Raw genomic sequence first — 26,985 nt, 5'->3', positions numbered from 1 at the left:
ATAAGTAACAGAAGGGAATATTGTTCCATAGATCCCTCTGTATTTCATTTTCAAGCCCTAACATACTTTTGTAGCTGATCTACATAGTATGTGTATATATTTTATATGTGTGTATACTTGTATGTGATCTATTTTTAAGTTTCTGTCCTGCAATTTTTTAGATTCTTGTTTGAGTTAAAACTTTAATAAGGTTAAGAAATTATGAATTTGTAAGTGAAGCTTTATAACATAAAGAACTCTGGAGACAGCATTCCAAGGTTTAAATCTTGTCTGGGCCTAATTTCTCTGTGCCTCAGATTACTTTATAAAATAAGAGTAATAATAACAACAACAGTACCTATCTCATGGTGTTATTCTGAGGATGAAAGGAGTTAATACATGTACAAAGCTTAGAACAGTAACTGGCCTATTTTGTCAGTCAAAGGTCTTCCAAGTAACTCTTTATAGAATAATTTTCTCAGGAGTGGCAACAATTATAAATTGGTTCAGTAAATATTTTTTACAGGTCTGTACTGTTCAGCATTGAAATTTTTTTAATGTAATGTATACAGAACATTGTTCTAAGATTAAGAAAACATTATATTCCCAGTAACATCTCTTACTACTTGTATGATCTTTGTTAATTCATTTAAACTCTCTGAACTTAAGATTCTTCATCTCTAATTCTTATGCCAAGTTTAGTGCCCTATATATACATTCTTTTTTTTTCTGTGCAAAATTTCAAAAACATGCAAAAACAATAATATCATAAACCCTCACATACCTGTCACCCAGCTTCAACAGTTAGCAACTCATGACATCATCTACATCTCCACTTACTCATCCTATATTATTTTTAAAACTATTTTATTTATTTATTTATTTATTTATTTATTTATTTATTTATTTATTTAGAGAGAACGTGCTTATGCGTGTTGGGGGGGGTACAGGGAAAGGGAGAGAGAGAGAGAGAATCTCAAGCAGACTCCTCACTGAGAGTGGAGCCCAACGCGGGGCTTAATCTCACAACCTTGAGATCATGTCCTGAGCCGAAATCAAGAGTCGGACACTTAACTGACTGAGCCACCCAAGTGCCCCTCATCCCATATTATTTTAAGCAAACCCCTGATATCATATTATTTTACCTACAAATATTTTAGTATGTAAAAGATAAAAACTCCTAAAAGCATAACTACAGTATCATTTTTTCAGCAATGGTGATTAGTTAATACAATGAATAATCTAGTTAGTTTACAAATTTCCAGTTGTCTCCTAAATGTATGTGTCTGGGTGTGTGTGCATATGTCCGCACACATGCACACACACTTACACAGTCACAAGTTATGTTTGTTTGATATGTCTTTCAACTTTATTTTGATCTGTATGTCCATTCTCTTTCTTTTAATTTCTTTCGGTTTATTTGTGCAAGCATCTAGGTTATTCCATAATGTTTCTCACAGTCAGGATATTTTTGCTGATTGCATCCTTCTGTTACAGTTTAACATGCTGCTTCTGTTCTCTGTATTTCTTGTAAATTAATAGTTGGATCTAGATTGTTGACTGCATGTTTGATTTTGGTGTTTGGGGGGCTGGGGAGTTCAAGAATATCCATAGTTGATGTTATGGTCTTCTATCAAAAGGTCCTGATGTCTGGTTGTCTCTCTTTTTGTGATATTAGTAGCCCTTCATAATCAATACTTTTGATCAATACCTACATTTATTCATTAAGATTGTAAAATGGTGACACTTTATCATCCCTTCTTTATTAACTGGAGTACTTTTATGAAAAGAAACTTCTCCTCATGTATTTGGTACCTCAGTAGCACAGTTAGTATCAGAAAGACGTGATAAATGATCGATTCTTTCCCTTTATTTACTAGGTATCAAATAATAAATTGGTTTATTAGCATCCTCCAGTGGTGATGAATTAGGACTTTCTTTAAATTGCGATAATTGTATTATCATTATGGACTCATGGATTTATTTATTTGTTTTTAAGATTTTATTTATTTATTTGTTGGAGAAAGAGAGCACAAGCAGGGGGAGCAGCAGGCAGGCAGAGGGAAAAGCAGGCTCCCTGCTGTGCAAGGAACCCGATGCAGGACTCCATCCCAGGACCCTGGGATCATGCCCTGAGCCAAAGGCAGACACTTAACTGACTGAGCCACCCAGATGTCCCTGGACTCATGGATTTAAGCATATCTGATATGTCTTAATCAGTTGCAGTTATTGATATTCACTTTGTCCCATCTTTAACTAGTGATAGCCTATTCAACTTGGCTCCTGTTTTTTATAACCTTAGTTGTCACTCATAGCTTTCTTGCTATCTAGTATGTAAAAATTCCAAATTTATCTTGATATTTTGTGCCCAAGCCTTGAATCAGCCATTTGTACAAGGAGTTCTGGTCCCTTGAGGGGGAATGATATTTAGGGACCACATCTGGATGGTAGAAGTGCTCCTTACTACTGGGTTGGTCGTAGTTCCTAGCCCTTTTCAGTAAATGTAATTAACTTTTTCCTTAAAATAATGCATATATTTTTATACATTTGTATATCTCATATGCATTTTCTGTTATATACATAAAGTATATACTAGTACATATAATTAATGTTTCTGTATATAGATTTATTCCCTCTTATACTTTTTATTCAAAATCAGAGTACAAGGTTTATATTTAATATCTTAGTCTTACATCTTTATCTCTTTTCTCCCCTACTGAGAATTACAGATCACAGTGACCCTAGGGATGATGATATTAGAAATGCCAAGTAATTATGCAATGCACACATAACAGTTTGCAGTGCACACATAACAGTTTCAGAATACAAATAAGACTTTTACCAATAATGTGATTACTGAAAATAGCATAAGGTTTTTTTTGTTTTGTTTTAGGGCATATCCCACTAGTAACAGACCCATCAAATTACTGTTATAAAGTTATTTGGAATGGTATGGTTAGGCCACTAATTAGATAAACATTGGGTTCCTTTGCTTCCTTTTATTTTCAAGTTTCTTGTGGATTGTGTTTTTAAGATTTAATTTTGTTTTATAATTATGTAAAATACTTTCCTGATTCCCCAGACAAATCTATAAAATGGGATATATTTGTGATGTCTAGCTTCTATCTATCCCCTCTACTCCGTGCCCTCCCTCCTTCTGTAGATACCCTTTTAAAAAATATTTAATATTTCCTTTGTTTTTTAATATAAGTGAACCCGTATACTTGTAACTTCCCCTTGGATACATGGTGACATACTATATGCATACTTCTCTTCCTTGCTTGGATCAGGGAGATCCCTCTAGAGCTGTATGTACAGAGATTCCTCATTCTTTTTCCACAGCTGCATACCACTCCATTTTATGGTATGTCATACATAGTTTTTTTCATAGTTTTTTCCTTTCTTTTGTTGGTGGACATTAGAGTTGTTTTAAAATTCTTGGTCAGTTACATCTTAGTCCCTCAAGCAATTACTAGCTTTTTGCAGTTGTCATTATATATTTTTTGCCATTGCGTATCTTGAATATATTCTTAGAAGTCAGATTGTTGGGTCAAAGGGTAAATGCAGATGTTATTTTGCTAGACTTTCCAGATTTACCTCTAGACGTCTTTCTTATATCGTTTAATATTTACACAGCAATGTGTGAGAGTGCCTGTTTCTCACAGTAGTACCAAAAGAGTGTATTGCCAAGAAAGCACTATTAACTTGTTTTAATCTATTTGATCATAAGTGAAGTTGAGTGATTTTTCATATAGTTAAGAACCATTTGCATTTTTTATCTAGCTGTTCATTTTTTTAGCCTATATTTCCCATAGGGCTAGGGTATTTTAGAAATGTTATACATACTCTAATATGTATTTTACATATGTTGCAGATATTTTTCTCAATCTCATATTTCTCCTTTGCTTATGATTTCTTTAGTCAAAGTATTGTAGCTAGTCAAAGCTTTGTAAGGTAATCAACTTGATCTGTCTTTTCACTTATGCTTCTGGGTTTTGTATCATAGTTAAGAAATTATTTCTAATCTTGGTTACAGAGGAATTCATCCTGTTATTTTAATAAAATATGTTGTATGACTTCACTTTTTTACATTTATACCTCTGATGCATTAAGAATTTATCCTGGTGTAGATTTGTGAAAGGGGTCTAATTTTATCTATTTTTTATAAGGCTGTTTAGTTATTCTAACATATTTATTTAAAAGCCCTGTTTTCCTCACTGATTTTGAGATACTGCCTTTATCATAAGCTAAATTTGCATATGCTAAATGATCTGTTTCGGTATTTTAATTCTTCTCCATTGGTCTGTTTCTCCAAACCAAACATTCTGTTTAATCCACAATAACAAATTTTCCAAAAATGACAAAGTTCAAGTCAAGGATAAATGATTTGCCCAAAGTATATAGCTATTAACTAGTCAAATGTAGACTTGAACTCAAATCTCTCTGGTTCTAAAATTCATACTTTTGCTCACTTTTCTTTCCTGTTTTCCATGATTTACTTTTCCTTCTGCACAAGGCTGTTACTGAGATGAAATTGTCAATGTAAACTTTCAAAAGTGAGGTTTTAAAAATTACCAGTTATTGCTTCTTTGAGTTATTTTTAGCTATTTAAAGGTAAATAGCTGAACCAAATATACTCACAGTTGTAATTCGTAATTTTGAAGGAGTTAACGGTATGACGTAGGATAATTTTTTAGCAGTTACACTTGTGCTGGCAATATTTTAACTGGTTCTCAAACATTAGCATGGCATATCAGTTGCCTGGAGGGCTTAAAAAACATATTGCTGCCCCTTCCTGTCTGTGTAGTTTCTGATTTCTTAGATGTGTGGCTGGGCTCAAGAATTTGCGTTGCTAGCAGATCCCAGGTGATGTTGATGCTGGTGGTACAAGGATCATATTTTGAGAACCATTGTTTTAAACTTCTAAAAAAAGTTAAAGTTTTGTGAATTTCTCTTAAGTCAGATTTCTTCAGAGAGGAAAGGGGTCAAATTAAAAATTTTAAGAATGATGTTATAACAGACCTCCAGTGTAATTCATTTTAAGTTCCCTATTTTTACCCTGCCCTTTTAAAGTTTTTAGTTTGAGTTGTTTTGGTTAAGCATTAAAAGTATTATCTCTTTACTTAAACTTTATTCTCAATATTTCTTTTTTATATTTATTTAAATTCAATTAATTAACATATAATCTATTTGTTTCAGGGGTACAGGTCTGTAATTCATCAGTCTTATATAATACCCAGTGCTCATTATAATACATACCCTCCCCAATGTCCATCACCCAGTTACTCCATCTCTCCACTCCCTCTCCCCTCCAGCAACCCTCAGCTTCTTTCCTATGATTAAGAGGCTCTTATGGTTTGTCTCCCTCTCTGGTTTCGTCTTGTTTCATTTTTTCCTGTCTTCCCCTATGATCCTCTGCCTTGCTTCTTACATTCCACATATCAATAAGAACATATGATAATTCTCTTTCTCTGCTTTGTTTCACCCTGTGTAATACCCTCTAGTTCCATCCATGTCGTTGCAAATGGCAAGATTTCATTTTATGATGGCTGCATAATATTCCATTGTGTGTGTGTGTGTGTGTGTGTGTGTGTGTACCACATCTTTATCCATTCATCTGCCGATGAACATCTGGGCTCTTCCATAGTTCGGCTATTGTGGACAATGCTGCTGTAAACATTGGGGTGCAGATACCCGTTCAGATCACTACATTTGTATCTTCGGGGTAAATACCCAGTAGTGCAATTGCTGGGACTTAGGGTAGCTCTATTTTCAACTTTTTGAGGAACCTCCATACTGTTTTCCAGAGTGGCTGCACCAGCTTGCATTCCCACCAACAGTGTGGGAGGGTTCCCCTTTCTCCGCGTCCTCACCAACATCTGTCATTTCCTCACTTGTTAATTTTAGCCATTCTGACTGGTGTGAGATGGTATCTCATTGTGCTTTTGATTTGTATTTCCCTGATGCCGAGTGCTGTTGAGCACTTTTTCATGTGTTTCTTGGCCATTTGGATGTCTTCTTTGCAGAAATGTCTGTTCATGTCTTCTGTTCATTTCTTGATTGGATTATTCTTTGGGTGTTGAGTTTGACAAGTTCTTTATAGATTTTGGATACTAGCCCTTTATCTGATATGTCATTTGCAAATGTCTTCTCCCATTCTGTCCGTTGCCTTTTGGTTTTGTTGACTGTTTCCTTTGCTGTGCAAAAGCTTTTTATTTTGATGAAGTCCCAGTAGTTCATTTTTGCCTTTGTTTCCCTTGCCTTTGGAGATGTGTCTAGCAAGAAGTTGCTGCAGCTGAGGTCGAAGAGAGGTTGAAGAGAGGTTGCTGCCTGTGTTCTGCTCTAGGATTTTGATGGATTCCTATCTCACATTTAGGTATTTCATCCATTTTGACTCTATTTTTGTGTATGGTTTAAGGAAATGGTCCAGTTTCAATCATCTGCATATGGCTGTCCAATTTTCCTAACACCATTTGTTGAAGAAGCTTTTTTTCCATTAGATATTCTTTCCTGCTTTGCTGAAGATAGTTGACCATAGTGTTGAGGGTCCATTTCTGGGTTCTCTATTCTGTTCCACTAATCTGTGTGTCTGTTTTTGTGCCAGTACCATACTGTCTTGATGATTATAGCTTTGTAATAGAGCTTGACGTACAGAATTGTGATGCCACCAGTTTTGGTTTTCTTTTTCAAAATTACTTTGGCTATTCGGGGTCTTTTCTGGTTCCATACAAATTTTAGGATTATTTGTTCCAGTTCTGTGAAAAAAGTTGATGGTATTTTGATAGGGATTGCATTGAATCTGTACATTGCAGTAGGTAGCATAGACATTTTAACAGTATTTGTTCTTCCAATCCTTGAGAATGGAACGTTTTTCCATTTCTTTGTGTCTTCCTCAATTTCTTTCATGAGTATCCTATAGTTTTCTGAGTACGGATCCTTTGCCTCTTTGGTTAGATTTATCCCTAGGTATCTTACGGTTTTGGGTGCAATTGTAAATGGGATCGACGCCTTAATTTTTCTTTCTTCTGGCTCATTGTTGATGTAGAGAAATGCAACTGATTTCTGTGCATTGATTTTATATCCTGCCACTCTGCCGAATTCCTGTATGAGTTGTAGCAATTTTAGGGGTGGAGTCTTTTGGGTTTTCCACATAAAGTATCATGTCATCTGCAGAGTGAAAGTTTGACTTCTTTGCCACTTCGGATGCCTTTTATTTCTTTCTGTTTTCTGATTGCTGAGGCTAGGACTTCTAGTACTATGTTGAATAGCAGTGGTGATAGTGGACGTCCCTGCCTTGTTCCTGACCTTAGGGGAAAAGCTCTCAGTTTTTCCCCATTGAGAGGCATATTCGCTGTGGGTTTTTCATAGATGGCTTTTATGATATTGAGGTATGTATCCTCTATCCCTACACTCTGAAGAATTTTGATCAAGAAAGGATGCTGTACTTTGTCCAATGTTTTTTCTGAGTCTATTGAGAGGATTATATAGTTCTTGTCCTTTCTTTTATTTATGTAGTGTATCATATTGATTGATTTGTGGATGTTGAACCAACCTTGCAGCCCAGGAATAAATCCCACTTGGTCATGGTGAATAATCCTCTTAATGTACTGTTGGATCTTATTGGCTATAGTATTTTGATGAGAATTTTTGCATCCATGTTCATCAGGGATATTGGTCTGTAATTCTCCTTTTTGGTGGGGTCTTTGTCTGGTTTTGGGATCAAGGTAATACTGGCCTCATAGAGTTTGGAAGTTTTCCTTCCATTTTGATTTTTTGAAACAGTGTCAGAAGAATAGGTATTAATTCTTCTTTAAATGTTTGGTAGAATTCCCCTGGGAAGCCATGTGGTCCTGAGCTCTTATTTGTTGGGGAATTTTTGATTACTGCTTCGATTTCCTTGCGGGTTATGATCTGTTGAGGTTTTCTATTTCTTCCTGGTTAAGTGTTGGTAGTTTATACATCTCTAGGAATGCATCCATTTCTTCCAGATTGCCTAATTTGTTGGCATATAGTTGCTCATAATATGTTCTTATAATTGTTTGTATTTCTTCTGTGTTGGTTGTGATCTCTCCTCTTTCATTCATGATTTTATTTATTTAGGTCCTTTCTCTTTTCTTTTTGATAAGTCTGGCCAGGGGTTTATCAGTCTTACCAATTCTTTCAGAGAACCAGCTCCCACTTTCATTGATCTGTTCTACTATTCTTTTGGTTTCTATTTCATTGACTTTTGCTCTAATCTTTATCATTTCTCTTCTCCTGCAGGGTTTAGGCTTTATTTGTTGTTCTTTCTCCAGCTCTTTTAGGTATAGAGTTAGGTTGTATGTTTGAGACCTTTCTTGTTTCTTGAAAAAGGCTTGTATTGCTATATGCTTCCCTCTTAGGACTGCCTTTACTGCATCCCAAAGATTTTGAACAATTGTGTTTTCATTTTCATTTGTTTCCGTGGATTTTTTAAAATTCTTCTTTAATTTCCTGGTTGACCCATTCATTCTTTATTAGGATGCTCTTTAGCCTCCATGTATTTGAGTTCTTTCCAGCTTTCCTCTTGTGATTGAGTTAGTTTCAAAGCATTGTGGTCCAAAAATATGCAGAAAATGATCCCAATCTTCTAGTACCAGTTGAGACCTGATTTGTGACCCAGGATGTGATCTATTCTGGAGAATGTTCCATGTGCACTCGAGAAGAATGTGTATTCTTTTGCTTTGGGATAGAATGTTCTGAATATATCTGTGAAGCCCATCTGGTCCAGTGTGTCATTCAAATCCCTTATTTCCTTTTTGATCTTCTCCTTAGATGATCTCTCCTTTGCAGGGGTGTGTTAAAGTCCCTTACTATTACTGTATTGTTGTCGATGTGTTTCTTTGATTTTGTCATTAATTGGCTTATATAATTGGCTGCTCCCAAGTTAGTAAACAAATATTTACAATTGTTAGATCTTCTTGTTGAATAGACCTTTTAATTATGATATAGTGTCCTTCCTCATCTCTTATTACAGTCTTTGGTTTGAAATCTAATTTGTCTGATAAAAGGATTGCCACCCCAGCTTTCTTTTGATGTCCATTAGCATGATAAATGGTTTTCCACCCCCTCACTTTAAATCTGGAGGTGTCTTTGGGTCTAAAATGACTCTCTTGCAGATAGCATTTCAGTGGGTCTTAGTTTTTTATCCAGTCTGATACCCTTTGTCTTTTGATTGGGGCATTTAGCCCATTTACATTCAGAGTAACTATTGAAAGATATGAATTTAGTGCCATTGTATTGCCTGTAAGGTGACTGTTACTTTATATTGTCTCTCTTCCTTTCTGGTTTATGTTACTTTTGGGTTCTCTCTTTGCTTAGAGGACCCCTTTTCTATAAGGTTGGTTTGGTCATCACAAATTATTTTAATTTCTATTTGTCCTGGAAGCTTTTCATCACTCCTTCTATTTTGAATGACATCCTAGCTGGATAAAGTATTCTTGGCTGCGTATTTTTCTCATTTAGTGCTCTGAATATATCATGCCAGTCCTTTCTGGCCTGCCACGGCTGGGTGGATAGGTCTGCTGCCAATCTAATGTTTTTACCCTTGTAGGTTACCAATCTCTTATCCCCAGCTGCTTTCAGGATTTTTTCTTTGTCTCTGAGATTTGTAAGTTTCACTATTCCATGTCCGGGTGTTGACTTATTTTTATTGATTTTGAGGGGAGTTCTCTGTGCCTCCTGGATTTTGATGCCCGTTTCCTTCTCCAGATTAGGGAAGTTCTCTGCTATAATCTGCTCCACTATACCTTCTGCCCCTCTCTCTCTTTCCTCTTCTTCTGGGATCCCAATTATTTTAATATTGTTCCACTTTATGGTATCACTTGTCTCTCGAATTTTCCTCTTGTGATCCAGTTGTTGTTTATCTCTCTTTTTCTTAGCTTCTTTATTCTCCATCATTGGTCTTCTATATCACTAATTCTCTCTTTTGCCTCATTTATCGTAGCAGTTAGAGCCTCCATTTTTTATTGCATCTCATTAATAGTCTTTTTGATTTCTACTTGGTTAGATTTTTAGTTCTTTTATTTCTCCAGAAAGGGATTCTCTAGTGTCTTCTATGCTTTTTTCAGACCCAGCCAGTATCTTTTTTTTTTTTTAATTTTATTTATTTGTCAGACAGCACAAAAGCGGGGGGGAGCTGCAGGCAGAGGGAGAAGTAGGCTTCTCGAGGAGCCCAATGTGGGACTTGATCCCAGGACCCTGAGATCATGACCTGAGTGGAGGGCAGACACTCAACCAACTGAGCCACCCAGGCGTCCCAGGCCCAGCTACTATCTTTATAATCGTTATTCTGAACTCTATTTCTAACATCTTACTAATGTCCATATTCATTAGGTTCCTGGCAGTCAGTACTGCCTCTTATTCTCTTTTTTGAGGTGAGTTTTTCCATCTTGTCATTCTGTCCAGGGAAAAATAGAGGAATGAGAGAACAAAATAGTAAAATGGCAACAACAACCCCAGAGAAATATACACGAAACAAATCAGAAGAGATCGGAAACCTGGTGGGGGGGGCTGCGGGGGGGGGGGGGAATATAAACAGTCAGGTGTGCAGAATAGAGCAATACATTTCTGTGTGTATTTTGGTCTGTTTTTCAGAAAACTAGGTCCCAAAATTGTAAAGAAGGAAAAGCTTATATATGTACAAAAATAAAATTAAATACAATGAAAGGGTAGAATGTAACAAAAATGGAAATTAAAAGACAAGAAAAAACAAAAGCAAAAAACCAAGAACAACAACAACAAAGGAAGGGATCTAAACAGACAAGTGAACAGAACAGCCATACACTATCTCCTGAGTGTATTTTGGTCAGTTTTAGAGGAAACTACATCTCAAAATTGTAAAGAAAGAAAAACTTGTATATGCAAAAATAAAACTAAATACATTGAAAGGATGAAATGTAACTGTAAAAGTGAAAATTAAAAAAAGATTAAAAAAGGAGTTGATAAAATAAGAAATCGGTTGAAAAAAGGAAGGAAGAAACATTTTTTAAAAAATAAAGAAAATTTAAAAAATTAAAGTTGAAAGTGTAAGGAATCATGGGGAAAAAGTCATGATTTCTATGTGCTATGTGGAGTTTTGTAGTTCTCATTGATCAGTAAACTTGGTCTTGGCTGGATGTTCTTGCTGATCTTCTGGGAGAGGGGCCTGTCGCCTTGATTCTCAAGTGTCTTTGCCCCAGGCAGAATTGTACCACCCTTGCCAGGGGGCCAAGCTAAGAAATATGCTCTGGTTTGCTCTATGTGGCTTTTGTTCCCTGAAAGCTTTCAGCACAGCTTTAAAGGATGAGAATGAAAATTGTGGCCTCCCAATCTATGGGGCCCGGGTGCCCCACTCTTCAGTGAGCCCTCAGGGAAAAGCAGTCAATCACTCTTGTCTCCCTGGTCTCTGGCAGCACTCCATGCTCACCCAGCCTGTGACTGAGCATTTCTGTCTCAGGCACGTGACCCCCTTTCGAGTCTCCAAATCCTGCAGATTCCTGTGGCGTGCTCCCGTGTCACTCTTCCCGGGGGAGGAAATGGGGGTCTCTCCGGTTCTGCTGCTTGTTGGGCCCCTGCTCAGAGAGCAGTCCCCTCTGTGCCACAGTTTATGGCAACCCTGAGCTGAGAGCCCACTCCTGGGTTCACTGATTGCAGCCAGCTTCCCCCCCTCCGATATCTGGGAGCCCTGCCACACTCAGGCACCCCCAGTCTTCCTGTGACCCCAAGGATCCTGAGACCACACTGTCCCAGCTAGGGTTTTGTCCCAGCTTAGCAGCCTGAGGTACGTCCCTCACCAGAACAGACTTCTAAAAGTTCTGTTTTTGTGCTCTGCTGCTAAATCACTTGCCAGTAGCTGGCTGATGGAGGTTCCCTCCCCACCGCAGTCTGTCTCCCCATATACAGCCTCCAATTCACTTCTCCACACCTCCTACCTTGCAGAAAGTGGTTGCTTCTCTATTCATAGAGTTACAGCTGTTCTTTTCTTCCATCTCTGGTTGAGTTCACATGTGTTCAGAATGATTTGATAGCTATCTAGCTGACTTCCTGGGACCAGAGGAAATTGAGGTCTCTTACTCCTCCATCATCTTGGACTCCTTCCCTTTTCTCAATATTTCTTAATGAACATTGATTGTGTCATTTGTATCCTGTACAGTGATGTACAGAAGTATGTATGGGTGTTCTTTTACAAAGTCATCTTTACTAGTACCCTTCCTTTGAGTGGTTTTTAAAACTTTGATCATTTTTATTATTTGGGGGGATACTAAGAAAGTAGGATAAAGGAGAAATACTATAGAGGATATAAGTGTAGGAAAACAGCTTCATTATGACCTTCATCATAACCTTGTATATGGCCAGGTAGGCAAAAGCTTGGATCCTGGGACCACAGCTTATCTGAGCATTGGACACCTTGTGATTCTTCTGAAATGAGAGAAGGCCATCTCCCACTTCACTCTTTACAAACCCCAAGAGTCTGTCCTCATGAGACAGCTTCCTTTCAATTCCCTTTCAATTCCCTGATTATGATGAGGTGTGGGGCTTTCATGTCCCCCCTACCCCAAAGAATAGAGCTGCAGAATATAAAACTGCCTAGCTGCAGTCTAGTTTGGGTTCTTCACAGCTTGTGTTGCCATCATCTAGCCCCTTTTGTTTTGGTGTTGTCCTTTTTGGTGTGTGAGACAAGGATTCAGGAAGCTTAGTCTTTGGTTTACTCTTCTTTTCACTATCTGTAACTAATAAACTGTCAAAATTTAAAAGTGGCTTTTCGTATCTTTTCTGGTCAAATTAGCCAGGCTTTGATTATGTTAGTTCACTTGATAGTAAGTAAGCTTCGTTTGTATTTTAGTAACCATGAAAGGAAGTCACATGGGTTAGCTAGCAAAAAATAAGCCTTTTTAAGGATGATAATGATAATAGTAAATAGCCTCTAACAGTTATTGAGTTATGTGTACTGTTTTATCTGTGTTTTACACATGAGAAAACTGAGACTTTAAAAGATCACTTTCCCAAGGTCACATAGCTAGTAAATACTAAAGACAATGTTGTAACCCTAGGACCCTGATTCCTGAGCCCAGTCTCTTAAAATCATACTGTTCTGCATATATGGATATTTGAGATCTACACACACACACACACACACGTGTGTGTGTGTTTTGTGTGTACATATGTGTGTATTTTTACAAATCAGTATTGTATCATGCTTTCATATCATATGTTAATGGTAATTTATTGGTCTTGAATATACAAAACTTAGTTTAATATAAGGATCTGTCACTATATGATTCCTATTTATATAAAAACAAATCGAATCAATAACTCATTAACTTGATTTACAAATGAACGATTCTGCAATAGTTTGTGGGGCACAGGATGTCGGTGGTACAGGGTAGATTTCTTACCTAGCAGTGAGAGATGATGCAACACAGAAAGCAGAATACCTCTTAAGTAAACAACTTGAGAAATTCACTAGTAATAAAATAACTTATTGATAAAATAATATTTATCAAGAGCTTACTTAGTGATAAATGCTATTCTAAGCACTTTATATGTATAAATTTATTTAATCCTCCAAACAGCCCTATGTTATTGTATTATTATTATTGAATAACTTTTAGGTTTTTTACATGATAACCCTCTCAGATTTCCTTCTCTTTAGACTCAACATCCTCAGTTCCATTACCCAAAAGACATGATTTGAATTTCTTTTCTTCATCATGTGTTATACTTTGTTCAGCTCCCTTTTAAAAGATGGTACCTAAAATCTGTACTCCAGAATGTGGTGTGACATTCCCAGAGCAAAGTGAGAATATCTCCTCTAGTTCTGCATATTATAGTTACATTATTGCAACTTAAACCTACATAAGCTTAGTATACTAAAATAATACTAAAATTAAAACCCTTGAGCCCTTTAAACACATCCTACAGACGAGTCTTTTCTCTCTTAAGTTATACTTAATGTAGTTGTTTTGGAATCCACTTTGGAATCTTAATATTTATCCCTCTTAAATTTCTTATTAGATATCAGGTCTTTTGGATCCTTGATTTGTTAACCAATGATTTTGCTGTCTTTGGAAACTTCATGTCTGTAGAGCTGAAGGGCATGCCCAAGTATCTTCATTTTGGCCTTATAGCATACTCTAGAAGCCTTCCTCCAGGTAGACCTCATTCCATTAAGTAGTATGTGCTAGTGTTGCTAATTTAGCTAACTGAACTAGCTTATATTTTTTAGTTTCACTGTCAAGAAAATCATGAAAGTCATTGTAAAATTCTTTACAAACATCGGGTGTATTTTCTTGACCTCTAAGTCTTCTAAATATATCAAAAAGAGAAGATTAGTCTGTGACATGTCTTATTATTATTAGCTCATCCATCCTAGTCCTAGAGGTCACTATGTCCTCTACTAGATATTCAGAAATCAAACATTTATTTTAAAATGTTATTTGAAATTAACATTAACCTCACCCAAAATGTTTGTAGAATTTACTGTCTTATTTTTGAAAACAGTCTCCGGTCTTGTGGCCCTGGCAGTGATTCAGGGATTTTATTTGAAGATTCTTTTAAGTATCTTGGAACATTATTATTTAGTCTGGGAAGATGTGAGCTTATAAAGTAGCTAGGTGTCCTATTTTTTAAAGACTATCTTTTTAGAGCAGTTTTAGGTTCACAGCAAAATTGAGAGGAAGGTACAGAGATTTCCCATATATATCCTGCCCCAGCACATGCATACTATCCCCCATTATCAACATCCCCACCAGAGTGGTACATTTGTTACCTACCTACATTGATTCATCATTATCACTCAAAGTCCATAAATTCACTCTTGGTATTATACATTCATGGATTTGGACAAATGTATAATGACACGTATCTACCATTATAGTATCATACAGAGTAATTTCACTGCCCTAAAAAATCCTGTGTGCTTCACCTGTTCATCCCTCCCTTCCTTCTAATCCCTAGCAACCACTGATCTTTTTATTGTCTCCATAGTTTTGCCTTTTCCAGAATGTCCTATAATTGGAATCATATAGTATATAGCCTTTTCAGATTGGCTTCTTTCACTTGGCAATATGCATTTAAGTTTTCTCCATGTTTTTTCATGGCTTGATATGAAGCATTTCTTTTTGGCACTGAATAATATCCCATTGTTCTGATGTACCACAGTTTACCCATTCACCTAATGAAGGACATCTTGGTTGCTTCCAGGTGTTAGCACTTATGAATAAAGCTGCCGTAAGCACCCATGTGCAGTTTTTGTGTGGACGTAAGTTTTCAGTTCATTTCGATAAACACGAGAGGGCAGTTGCTGGATTATATGGTAAGAGTATGTTTAGTATAAGAAACCATCGAAGTGTCTTCTATAGTAGCTGTACCATTTTGCATTCCCTCAAGCCATGATGAGAGTTCCTATTGCCCCGTATTCTCTCCATGACTTGGTTATCCCCAGTGTTACGGATTTTGACCGTTCTAATAGGTGTGAAGTAGTATCTCATTCTTGTTTTAATATGCAGTTCTCTAATAACATATGACCTTGAACATCTTTTCTTATGCTTTCTTGCCATCCTTATGTATATCTTATCTGGTTAGGTGTCTGTTAAGGTTTTTTATTCATTTTTTAATCATGTTCATTTTTATATTGTTGAATTTTAAGGGTTCTTTTTTCTGAATGACAGTTCTTTTTTTAAAATTCTTTATTTAAATTCAATTTAGTTAACATATACTGTATTATTAGTTTCAGGGGCTGAATTTAGTGATTCATCAGTTGCATATAACACCCAGTGCTCATTACATCAAGTGCCCTCCTTAATGCTCATCACCCAGTTACCCCTTCCCCTCAACCAGCTCCCCTCCAGCAACCCTCAGTTTGTTTCCTAGAGTTCAGCATCTCTTATGGTTTGCCTCCCTCTCTATTTTCATCTTATTTTATTTTTCCTTCCCTTCCCATGTTCATCTGTTTTGTTTCTTAAATTCCACATATGAATGAAATCATGGTATTTGTCTTTCTCTGACTGACTTATTTTGCTTAGCATAATACCCTCTAGTTTCATCCACAGCAGTGCAGAGGGCAAAATTTCATTCTTTTTGATGGCTGAGTACTATTCCACTGTATTATATACGCCACATCTTTATCAGATATGTCTCTTGAAAATACTTTCTCCCAAGGTATGTTTTGTCTTCTTGTTCTCTTGACATTGTCTTTCTCAGAGCAGAAGTTTTTTTATTTTAATGACATCCAGATTATCCTTTCTTTCTTTAATGAATGGAGCCTTTGGTGTCATATCTAAAAAGTCATTGCCATACCCATGTTATCTAGATTTTTCTCCTATGTTATCTTCTAGGCGTTTTATAGGTTTGCATTTTACATCGGTCTGTGATAAATTTGTGTTAATTTTTCTTGAAGGATGTAAGCTCCATGTCTAGATTCATTTTTTTTTTTTTTAAGATTTTATTTATTCATTTGAGACAGAGAGAGAGAGAAAGCATGAGCAGGGAGAGAGGCAGAGGGAGAAGCGGGCTCCTCGCTGAGCCAGGAGCCCAATGTGGGACTCGATCCCAGGACCCTGGGATCATGACCTGAGCCGAAGGCAGATGCTTAACCATCTGAGCCACCCAGGTGCCCTAGATTCATTTTTTAACATCCAGTTGTTCTAGTGCTGTTTGTTGGAAAGATATCTTTTCTCCATTGTGTTGACTTTGCTGCTTTGATAAAGATCAGTTGACTATATTTATGTGGTTCTATATCTGGGCTCTCTATTCTGTTTCATTGGTCTATTTGTTCTTTCACTAGTGCTACCCTGTCTTGATTACTATAGTTTTATAATAATTCTTGAAATTAGGTAATGTCAGTTCTTCAGCTTTGTTCTTCTTTTTCAATATTGACTTGGCTATTCTGCACCTTTAGCTCCCCATATCAGCTTTAGAATCAGTTTGTCAGAGCCACAAAATAACCTGCTGGAATTTTGATAGGGATTGCATTGAATCTATAGGTCCAGTCAGGAAGAACTGACATCTTGATAATATTGAGTCTTCCTACCCATGAACATGGAATATCCATTTATTTAGTTCTTTGGTTTCTTTCATTAGAATTTTATAGTTTTTCTCATATAACTTGTGTACATTTTGTTAGATTTATATCTAAGTGTTTCATTTTTTGTAGGTGTTAATGTCAACGGTAATATGTTTTTAATTTCAAATTTTACTTGTTTATTGCTGATATATAGAAAAGTGACTTTTGTATATTAGCCGTAGTATTTTCTCCCTTACTATATAATTGCTTATTAGTTCCAGAAGGGTTTCTATTGATTGTTTCAGATTTTCTTCATAGACAGTCATGTCACCTGCCAACAAAGACAGTTCTATTTCTTCCTTTCCAATCAGTTTATCTTTTATTTCCTTTTCTTGTTTCATTAGCTATAGCTCCGTTTTCAATCCCTTCTCTTATTTTCTGTATTCATTCACCTTTCCTGTTTATTCTGCACTTTTCAGTCTGAATAATATTCTTGTTAAATCAGACAAATGAGAGTTGAGAGAGTTGAGAGTCTCAGACAATGAGAGAGTTGTTTATGTTATACAAAACAGCACATATAATTAATTGCATGTAAAGGAGTTAGGGTACTTAAATGTTTACAGACTTATAGATGGAGTTAATTTTGACCCAGCCTTTTTTGAGAATTTGAATTGGATGAGAAGAAGATTAGAGGAGAAAGGTTAAGAAAAACATCTGGCATTTGGTAAGAAAATACTTGTATAGAGCTATAATAATTACATGAGCTATATTGGAGTAAAAGGTCATTGTGGAAAGATGGGAATTAGTCAAAGTGAAGATATGGGAAGAGGCAACTTAATAAAATGGCACTTAAGTGCTGTATTTATAGCACATCAAGTAGTGTGGAACTTTACATTTTAAAAAACCATTTTCATATAACCTTCTGAGAGGGAGGTATTCTTACTTTATGAATAAAAAAATACTTAGATTAAGAAATGTACCAATTCCATATAACAACAGTATGTGACCCAGTTAGGACTAAAACTCATTATCTTATATTTCCAAGGTCCCTGTGCTTTCCTGATACTGTTACACCTCTGTTGCCTCACGGTAATACCCTATACTTAAAACTCTTAACAGTTTATTGTTTTTTCATGTGCAGTATCTAATTTGGACTCTCAAAAGCCTTGTGAGGTATATAGCTCAGGTATAATGATCTCATTTTACAGGTAAGAAAAATAAAGATGAGAGAAGTTAACTAGAGGTAAAGCAGCTGGGACTGCTTTCTTAATCTTATCATTTATTTTCTATATCTAGTTTCCATTCCTGTTGTTCATTTTTCACTTTTTAGTCAAGATATTTTTCCATTAAACTGAGACTAAAGGGAGTTAAGCAGATTAAAACATCAATACTATAGTAAGTAAAAGTACAGATCCAGATTTAAACTTATGCCTATGGTTGCTGTCTTCTTGACAGTTGTCTGTTCTGGAATAAAGAACCTACTGGAAGACCCAGAATTTTTTTTTTTTTTTTTCAGAAATTTCTTGAGACTTGTACATACCATGATTGAGAATTATTCTGTTAGATGTGTGTGGAATTATTTGGAGAGATCAGAAGTGGAGGTTGGTGATATCAGCTGCTAGGTGGCCATGATAACATAATTTGTTAATAGATTTAAAGTTCATTTGAAACAGGTGTGAAATGATGAAGTTCTCGATAAAGATAAAAGTTTCAATATATGGATATTTCCACTTAAAAATGCACAGGAATAAAGTACTACACTCTCTCAGTCCTACCAGTATTGATACTACTTAATAGTGTTTGGAATGTTTTGATTTATTTGATAATACTTTAAAAATTGGAATCAAATCTACTTTTTTATTACCCCAATAACTTATGTTTGAGGTAGGAAGGAAACGATTCATATTTCTCAGCAGCTGCTAAGATCCATTCTGAAGTATCGATGTATTAATTTCTTATGGTTGCTGTAACAAATCACAACAGAAATTTATTCTTTCACAGTCTGAAATTAGTTATCACTGGGCTGAAATTAAGGTGTTGGCAGGGCTATCCTCCTTCTGGAGGTTCAGGGAAGAATCTGTTCCTTGCCTCTTCCAGCCTCTGGTGGCTGCCAGTATTAACTTGGTTGGTGGCTGCATCATTCTAATCTCTGCCTCTGTGGTCACATTACCTTCTTTTCTTTTTTCCGTGTCAAATCTCCTACTGTCTTCTTATAAGGTACATGTGGTTGCATTTAGGGCCCACCTGGATAATCCAGTAGATAATGTCTCCATCTCAAAATCCTTAATTATAACTGTAGTGTCTTTTTTGCCATACAGTAACACTGCAAGGTTCCAGGGGTTAGGATGTGGATGTCTTTATTGGGGAGCCATTATTCAGCCTACCACAGTAGGAACTGTTGCTTCTTTTTCTTCTTTTTTCTCTCATCCCTTTTCTTTTCTCCTATTTTTTATTCTTTTTCATCTTCCAGAAGTACAAAGTGGCAGAAAGATTGATTGAATATGATCAAAGGTATGTTGAAGAGTTGAGTAGGTAAGGTCTAGATGAGTAAGTGAGCCTAATTGCCTTCATTATAGAGCATCAGATTGTGTTCACATTAATTTTTTGTTATTGAATTAGTTGATAGTAGTACTTTTGTTAAATTCGGCACCCTTGGGGCACCTGGGTGGCTCAGTCGTTAAGTGTCTGCCTTCAGCTCAGGTCATGATCACAGGGTCCTAGGACTGAGCCTCGCATCGGGCTCCCTGCTCCGCAGGAAGCCTGCTTCTCCCTCTCCCACTCCCCCTGCTTGTGTTCCCTCTCTCGATGTGTCTCTGTCAAATAAATAAATAAAATCTTTAAAAAATAAATTCGGCACCCTTTATTAAAGTAATTACTAAGTCTTTGGGTTAAGTGTGTGAGTTAACATGAAATTACTTTCCAAGTAAAGCATCTTTTGATTAGATTGGCAGGCATTGATATTATTATTGAGAAAATAGCCAAAAAATTATTAACATTGTTTCAAAACTCATTTTCCTTTAGGTGGTTTTTTTCCCCCACATGTGCATTTTGTTTCAGTGGTAACTCAGGCTTGAATTTAATGAAAGGAAACAGAAGAGTTGGCAGAGTTCTAGTCCAAAAGTCCATTGTCAAGAGACCTTTGTGGTTTGGGGCATATCACATAACCTTTGGGCCTTTGTTTCCTAGTACCTATAATAGGAATTGAATTATGTGATTATTAATTATATGATTGCTAAAAGCCTTGGCCTGGTATTTAGTATAAAGTATTTAAAAACCAACAAACAGGCCAATAAACAACAAATTTCATTTATTTTGTAGTATTTGAAAAGGGAATCATACAGGCAAGATTATTTTGAAATAACTGTTCATGCTTTTTGTTTTTGTGCAGATGGACCACACGTCCCCAACCTACATGCTTGCTAACTTAACCCACTTACATTCGGAACAACTTCTGCAGGGCTTGAATCTTCTTCGTCAACATCACGAACTCTGTGACATCATTCTTCGAGTCGGTGATGTTAAAATCCATGCTCACAAAGTGGTACTTGCCAGCATCAGCCCATATTTCAAAGCTATGTTCACTGGAAACCTTTCTGAAAAAGAGAACAGTGAGGTTGAATTTCAGTGCATTGATGAAACTGCTCTCCAGGCCATTGTGGAGTATGCCTATACAGGAACTGTTTTTATTTCACAGGACACAGTTGAATCTCTCCTTCCAGCAGCAAACCTACTCCAGATAAAACTTGTCCTGAAGGAATGTTGTGCATTTCTTGAAAGCCAGCTTGATCCTGGTAATTGTATTGGAATTTCTCGTTTTGCAGAGACATACGGTTGTCATGACCTTTATTTGGCAGCTACTAAATACATATGCCAGAATTTTGAAGCTGTTTGCCAGACTGAAGAGTTTTTTGAGCTTACACATGCTGATTTAGATGAAATTGTTTCCAATGACTGTTTGAATGTAGCTACGGAAGAGACTGTTTTTTATGCCCTTGAGTCTTGGATCAAGTATGATGTACAAGAACGTCAGAAATACTTAGCACAGCTACTTAATAGTGTGAGATTACCATTGCTGAGTGTTAAGTTTCTCACTAGACTATATGAAGCAAATCATCTTATTCGTGATGATCGCACTTGTAAACATCTTTTGAATGAAGCCCTGAAGTACCACTTTATGCCTGAACATAGACTCTCTCATCAGACTGTCCTGATGACACGACCTCGCTGTGCTCCCAAAGTACTTTGTGCCGTAGGAGGAAAATCTGGACTATTTGCCTGTTTGGATAGGTAAATAGAAGGCTTTCTTAAAAGATAGATGCTAAAAGATTTTATACTTTTTAAGTGTGCTAATTTCCTCTATTTTTTAAAAAATTTAATTTTACTATTCACTTTCTTTATTTGCTTTTTTTGGTTTGTTTCTTTTATTCTTCCTAAAACACTTATCTGGTTGTTTTAATCACATTGTCATCCATTCCTTTCAACACTCAGTTATTAACAACCTCCCCCCAGCTTCCCCATGCCCAAACTTTATGAATTTTGGTTACTTTTCTACCATTTTATGTCTTTTTTTTCTTTTAATTTATGAAACTGTTTACATTATCATTTGACCAGGTCAGTAGGGATTTATTATTGCTAACTATAACAGAAGATGCTAAAGAGGAGAGCTAGGAATCTTTGATGAGGGCAGACTGGGGATAAGAGTGGTTTTGAATGAATACCATCAAGTAGAAGAATCACCAAAGAAATAAGAAAAAGTAGGATGCTGAATACAAATCATGGACATACATATTTATTTTATTCAGTATAAATATTTTTTAATGACAATAGTAAAGAGTGCTTGCTTTTCTAATAATCTACAGTAGGAGTTGTCAGACTTTTTCTGTATAGAGCCAGATAGTAAATATTTTAGACTTTGTGGCCATATGATCTCTTATGACTACTCAGCTCTGCCACTGTAGTGTGAGAGCAGCGATAGACAATATATAAACAAATGAGATGACTGTGTTCCAACAAAACTTTATTTGCAAAAGTCCCTGGTGGGCTGGATTTGGCCCTTAGCCATAGTTTGCCAGTCCCTGATTTGGAGCATTACACAAGTAACTTTCATACATTGAAAATACAGGGGCGCCTGGGTGGCTCAGTCATTAAGCGTCTGCCTTCGGCTCAGGTCATATCCTCGGGGTCCTGGGATGGAGCCCCGCATCAGTTTCCCTGCTCGGCGGGAAGCCTGCTTCTCCCTCTCCCATTCCCCCTGCTTGTGTTCCTTCTCTCACTGTGTCTCTGTCTGTCAAATAAATAAATAAAAAATCTTGAAAAAAAAATTAAAAAGAAAATGTAGCTGGATGTTACCTTTGCTTTACCCTTAAATGGGAATGCTTCCTGAAAACTTTCATGTTTGTTAAGGTTAATACTGTGATTTCTTTCTGGCCATTTTCAAAAATTTAGTAGATTGCTTTTTCCCCCCTCCAATGGTAGGAAACTATTGATGTTTTAGCAGTGTCAACTGATATATCTGTATCTTTTAGAAAGTCTCAGTTGCATTTTAATTGTCTAAATTAAACTAATTGCGGGGCACCTGGGTAGCTCAGTCGTTAAGTGTCTGCCTTCGCTTCGGCTCAGATCATGATCGCAGGGTCCTGGGATCGAGTCCCGTATTGGGCTCCCTGCTCGGCGGGAAGCCTGCTTCTCCCTCTCCCACTCCCCCTGCTTGTGTTCCCTCTCTCGATGTGTCTCTCTCTGTCAAATAAATAAATAAAATCTTTAAAAAAAAATTAAAAAGAAATAAATTAATTGCATAGTCTAAGCCTAGTATCATTGAAACTGGTCTATAGGTAGAATATTAGTTATGGTGACTACAAAAATTGGTTATTTACTCTTATTTTTAAAGGCACTAATTATTGGCATAAAGTAAACTATACTAGTAAAATATCATGACAAAAAATTCCAAATGTGAATTTACATGGTAAAAATTCTTAACCAGTTGCCTCTTGGTCTCTCAAGTATTAAAAATAACATACATAAATTATTAAAAGCTATAAGAACTGTTCATATGTTTAGAGCCAGTAATCTTTCATATTACATCTGTTATAAGAAAATAAAATTTTTTTTTTATGTAGGCTCCACGCCCAGTGTGGAGCCCAACGCAGGGCTTGAACTTAAGACCCTGATATCAAGACCTGAGCTGGGATCAAGAGTCAGATGCTGGGGCGCCTGGGTGGCTCAGTCGGTTAAGCGACTGCCTTCGGCTCAGGTCATGATCCTGGAGTCCCGGGATCGAGTCCCGCATCGGGCTCCCTGCTCGGCAGGGAGTCTGCTTCTCCCTCTGACCCTCTTCCCTCTTGTGCTCTCTCTCTCATTCTCTCTCTCTCTCAAATAAATAAAATCTTTAAAAAAAAAAAAAAAAAAAAAAAAAAAAAAAAAAGAGTCAGATGCTTAACCGACTGAACCACCCAGGCACCCCAGGAAAAAAAAAAAAAAAATTCAATGTCATTTGCACAAAGCCATTTATTGCAGTATTATTTATAACTATGGAAAAATGTGAATCAATCTAAAAAATTTATTTTATTTAATTCTACAAAAAATATTTAACACCTGTGCATCAGACACACTATGCTGGATAATAGATCTTTAACAAGTTTATAATTTACTTAAGGAGACAGATATTTAAGTAGTTAATTATAATATGTAGTGTTAATGCAGTGATAAAGATAATACCATGGAAGGATTAAGGAAAGGCATTTATCCCATTTGGGGGATTTAAGGAAGATACTGTGGAGAAGTTAACATCCAAGCTGAGTGTTGAAGTTGCTAAGCAAGACCCAAGCAAAAAGTCACCGGGAGTACACAAAGACACAGTGGAATGATAGAGTATAGGATGTGCAGAAGATTAAAAACTGTTTGATATTCCAGAGCATAAAATTCAAAGATCAAGGGCCCCTGGCTGGCTCAGTTGGTGGAGCATGCGACTCTTGATCTCAGGGTTGTAAATTCGAGCCCCACGTTGGGTGTAGAGATTACTTAAAATAAAATCTTAGGGGAAAAAAAAACAAATGCAAATTAAAAATAAAGTTCAAAGATTTAAACAGTAAGGGGTAGGCAGTTGTCAGTATGGGCCAAGTCAAAGAAAGTATCCTGTGCCATGATGAAGAGGATTTTTCTTATGTGGGTCAAGAAACAATTTTAAGGAGGGTAGTGAAATGATCGGATTCATATATTAGATCATCCTTGGCTGCCTTACGGAGAAAGATTGAGGGGCCAGAATTAGTATCCGAGTCATTAGGAAAGAGACTATTATAAAAGTACAGGCAAGAGATTATGAGGTCCAAAGTGAAAGTAGCAAAGATAGAGAATGGGGCATTAATTTAAGAAATGTTTAAACAGAGAAAATTGACAGGATTTAGTGAATGGATATGGGGGGATGGTGAGAGGGAAGAATCAAAGATGAGTTAGATTTCTTGGTTAGATATTGGATGAATCTGATATACCACAAGAGAGAATATAGGAAGAGGTGCCATTTTTAAGGGGAAAGTAATGTGTTCAGTTTTGGACATACTGAGTTTGAAGTGCCTATTAAATATCCAAGTGAAGGATGTCCCACTAGCCAGAAATGATTGCAAAGCTCAACAAAGAGATCAAAGCTGGGTATTTTGAAGGTTTGGCATGTAATATCATTTGGAGGTATAAATTAAAACCATGAAGTCTTCTGGACTTCTTGACTAGTTTAAATGTCCCTTCTTTCTACCCACTGAGAACATATAGAAAGGAAAAAAAGTTTGGTTCATAAATGACTCTGGAGAACATTAATACTCTAGATGAAGGCCACAAGAACAATTTTATGTTAGTTAATCACCATACATTACATCATTAGTTTTTGATGTAGGGTTCCATGATTCATTGTTTGCATATAACACCCAGTGCTCCATGCAGAACATGCCCTATTTAATAAGGCCACAAGAACAATCTTGGAGGTAGGAGAATCAAGAGAGAATAATGTCATGAAAGCCAAGGAATTTAAATGTGTCAAGAAGGAAGAAGTGTGATTAACAGTGTAAAATGCTAAGGAATGTTCCAGACAGATAAAGATAGAAAAGTGGCTCTTGAACTTGGCTATGTGGAGATCATTAATGACTTTTGGTGGAGTAATTTCAGCAGAATTGTAGGAAGGCTGTGGATATATTATAGCAGATTGAGATGTATATAAAAAATAAGGAAATAAACTATGAAGACTTTTAAGAATCTTGGCTGAGATGAGGAGAGAGGCAAGGCAAAATGATAGGTCAGAGGAAGTTTTTGTTTATTTTGTTCTTGAAGAGAGAGAGACATGAGTATGTTTATTATCAGATGCCAGTAAAGAGGGATAAGGTAAAGATACAGGATCGAGGAATGGTCATTGACAAAGCAAGATTTTAGAGGAAACTGAAAGGGGTTGGTATCAAAAGCAAAGGTAGAAGGTTTTTGTTTTTATTTTTAAAGATTTTAGTTAGTTATTTGTCAGAGCGCACAAGCAGGGGGAGCAGCAAGCAGAGGGAGAAGTAGGCTCTCCATTGAGCAAGGAGCCCAATGCAGGACTCGATCCCAGGACCCTGGGATCGTGACCTGAGCTGAAGGCAGATGCTTAACCGACTGAGCCACCCAGGTGCCTCAAAGGTAGAAGGTTTTAAATATGAGGAAGAGGGACTCTATGTCCCATAACCAGAATATGAGGATAGGTTTGCTGGAGTGAGGAGAGGTGGGAGAAGGAGTTTAAGACAGGAACTGTCCAATAGCCTCAGTTTTTCTCTTTAACTAGAAAAGGAAGGAGGTCTGCAAAAGAGGGAAGTGGGGATTGGGTAGGTGGCTTAAGAAATCTCAGGAAGCTCTGAGTATTGTTTCTGCTTACACATAGGGAGTCATAAGGATGGCAGTACATTAGAAGTGATTTTGAATAATTGTGCAAATAGGTTAAATGGACTTTGAGCCACACCACTCATGACACCACTCACCTCAGTGCTCTAAGTTACAAGTCAGATTCCAAGAAAGAAGCTCTCATTACAACTAATTATCCATTTGCCCTCAAAAACCATAAGGACTAAAACCTTTATATCTTGTATCTCGGTTTACCTAAATCACTTCTGAAAATCCATCATCATAGCTGAACTCTTATTGAGAGGGTTTTTTCTCATACCAATCAGTTCTCCAGTTCTCCAACACTAAATGCATGTCCAATAATTCTGACACTATCCAGAGTTAGCTCAGACCCCACTGCTTAAGGGCTTAGTCCCAGAAGACTGTCCCCACTTAAGATGCTAGCGACAAGTGGGGTGCCCACGCTACCCGCATTTCTGTCTGGATGACTGAAAGTTCAGGAGTTCCCACAATACCCCCCCCACACACACACAAGTTTGCCAGAATGACTCCTAGAACTCAGGAAAGTGCTTTACTTACCAGTTTATTACAAAGAATACAACTGAGCAACAAATGGAAGAGATACATCGAGCAGGGTATGGGGAGGAGGGGGACAGAGCTTCCATGCCCTCTCTCGGCATGCCACCCACCCCTAGCATCTCAGTGGTCACCAGCCTAGAAGCTCTCCAAACCCTATTGTTTAGGGAGTTTTATGGAGATTTCATTATGAGGGTAAGATTGATTAAATCATTGGCCATTGCTGATTGAGCTCAACCTCCAGACTGTTAAATCACATGGTGGGTACCTTTGGCTTCTCCCCCCGCCCCCATGCTGAAGCTATCTAGGTGGCCACTTGTCGTCACCTCAGTAGCATAAACTCAGGTGTGATTGAAAAGGGATCATTATAAATAACAAAAGACATTCCTATCACTCAGAAAATTTCAAGAAGTTTAGGAGCTCTGTCTTAGAAACCTGGGCTATAACCCAAATATATTGTTTTTTATTACACCATTATTGTATGTTCCCATATATCATCTAACTTAACTTAATCACCCAGCCCTTTTCTTTTTTTATTTTATTTTTTTAAAAGATTTTATTTATTTATTTGAGAGAGAGAATGG

At 36.8% G+C, this 26,985-nt stretch overlaps 1 protein-coding gene across 5 annotated transcripts in view; it reads left to right on the top strand.

Annotated features, from left to right (window-relative positions):
* The window catches only part of KLHL28 (kelch like family member 28), a 43,113-nt gene that overhangs the window by 4,308 nt on the left and 11,820 nt on the right, over positions 1-26,985 (top strand). For 4 of the 5 annotated variants that reach the window (XM_064570986.1, XM_064570987.1, XM_045900765.2 and 1 more), the window contains one exon: positions 20,370-21,268. In XM_064570986.1, the coding sequence (XP_064427056.1) occupies positions 20,370-21,268 (899 nt within the window). Of the gene's footprint in view, positions 1-5,529; positions 6,356-20,369; positions 21,269-26,985 lie in introns of those variants that run through there. The other variant, XM_054513690.2, reaches the window with a different exon arrangement.

The sequence above is a fragment of the Mirounga angustirostris genome, unplaced genomic scaffold (genome assembly GCF_029215605.1).
Source record: "Mirounga angustirostris isolate CCGP_5_RB_7025 unplaced genomic scaffold, mMirAng1.0.hap1 SCAF_9, whole genome shotgun sequence".
Taxonomy (NCBI): domain Eukaryota; kingdom Metazoa; phylum Chordata; class Mammalia; order Carnivora; family Phocidae; genus Mirounga; species Mirounga angustirostris.
This window is presented reverse-complemented; position numbering and strand designations above follow the sequence as displayed.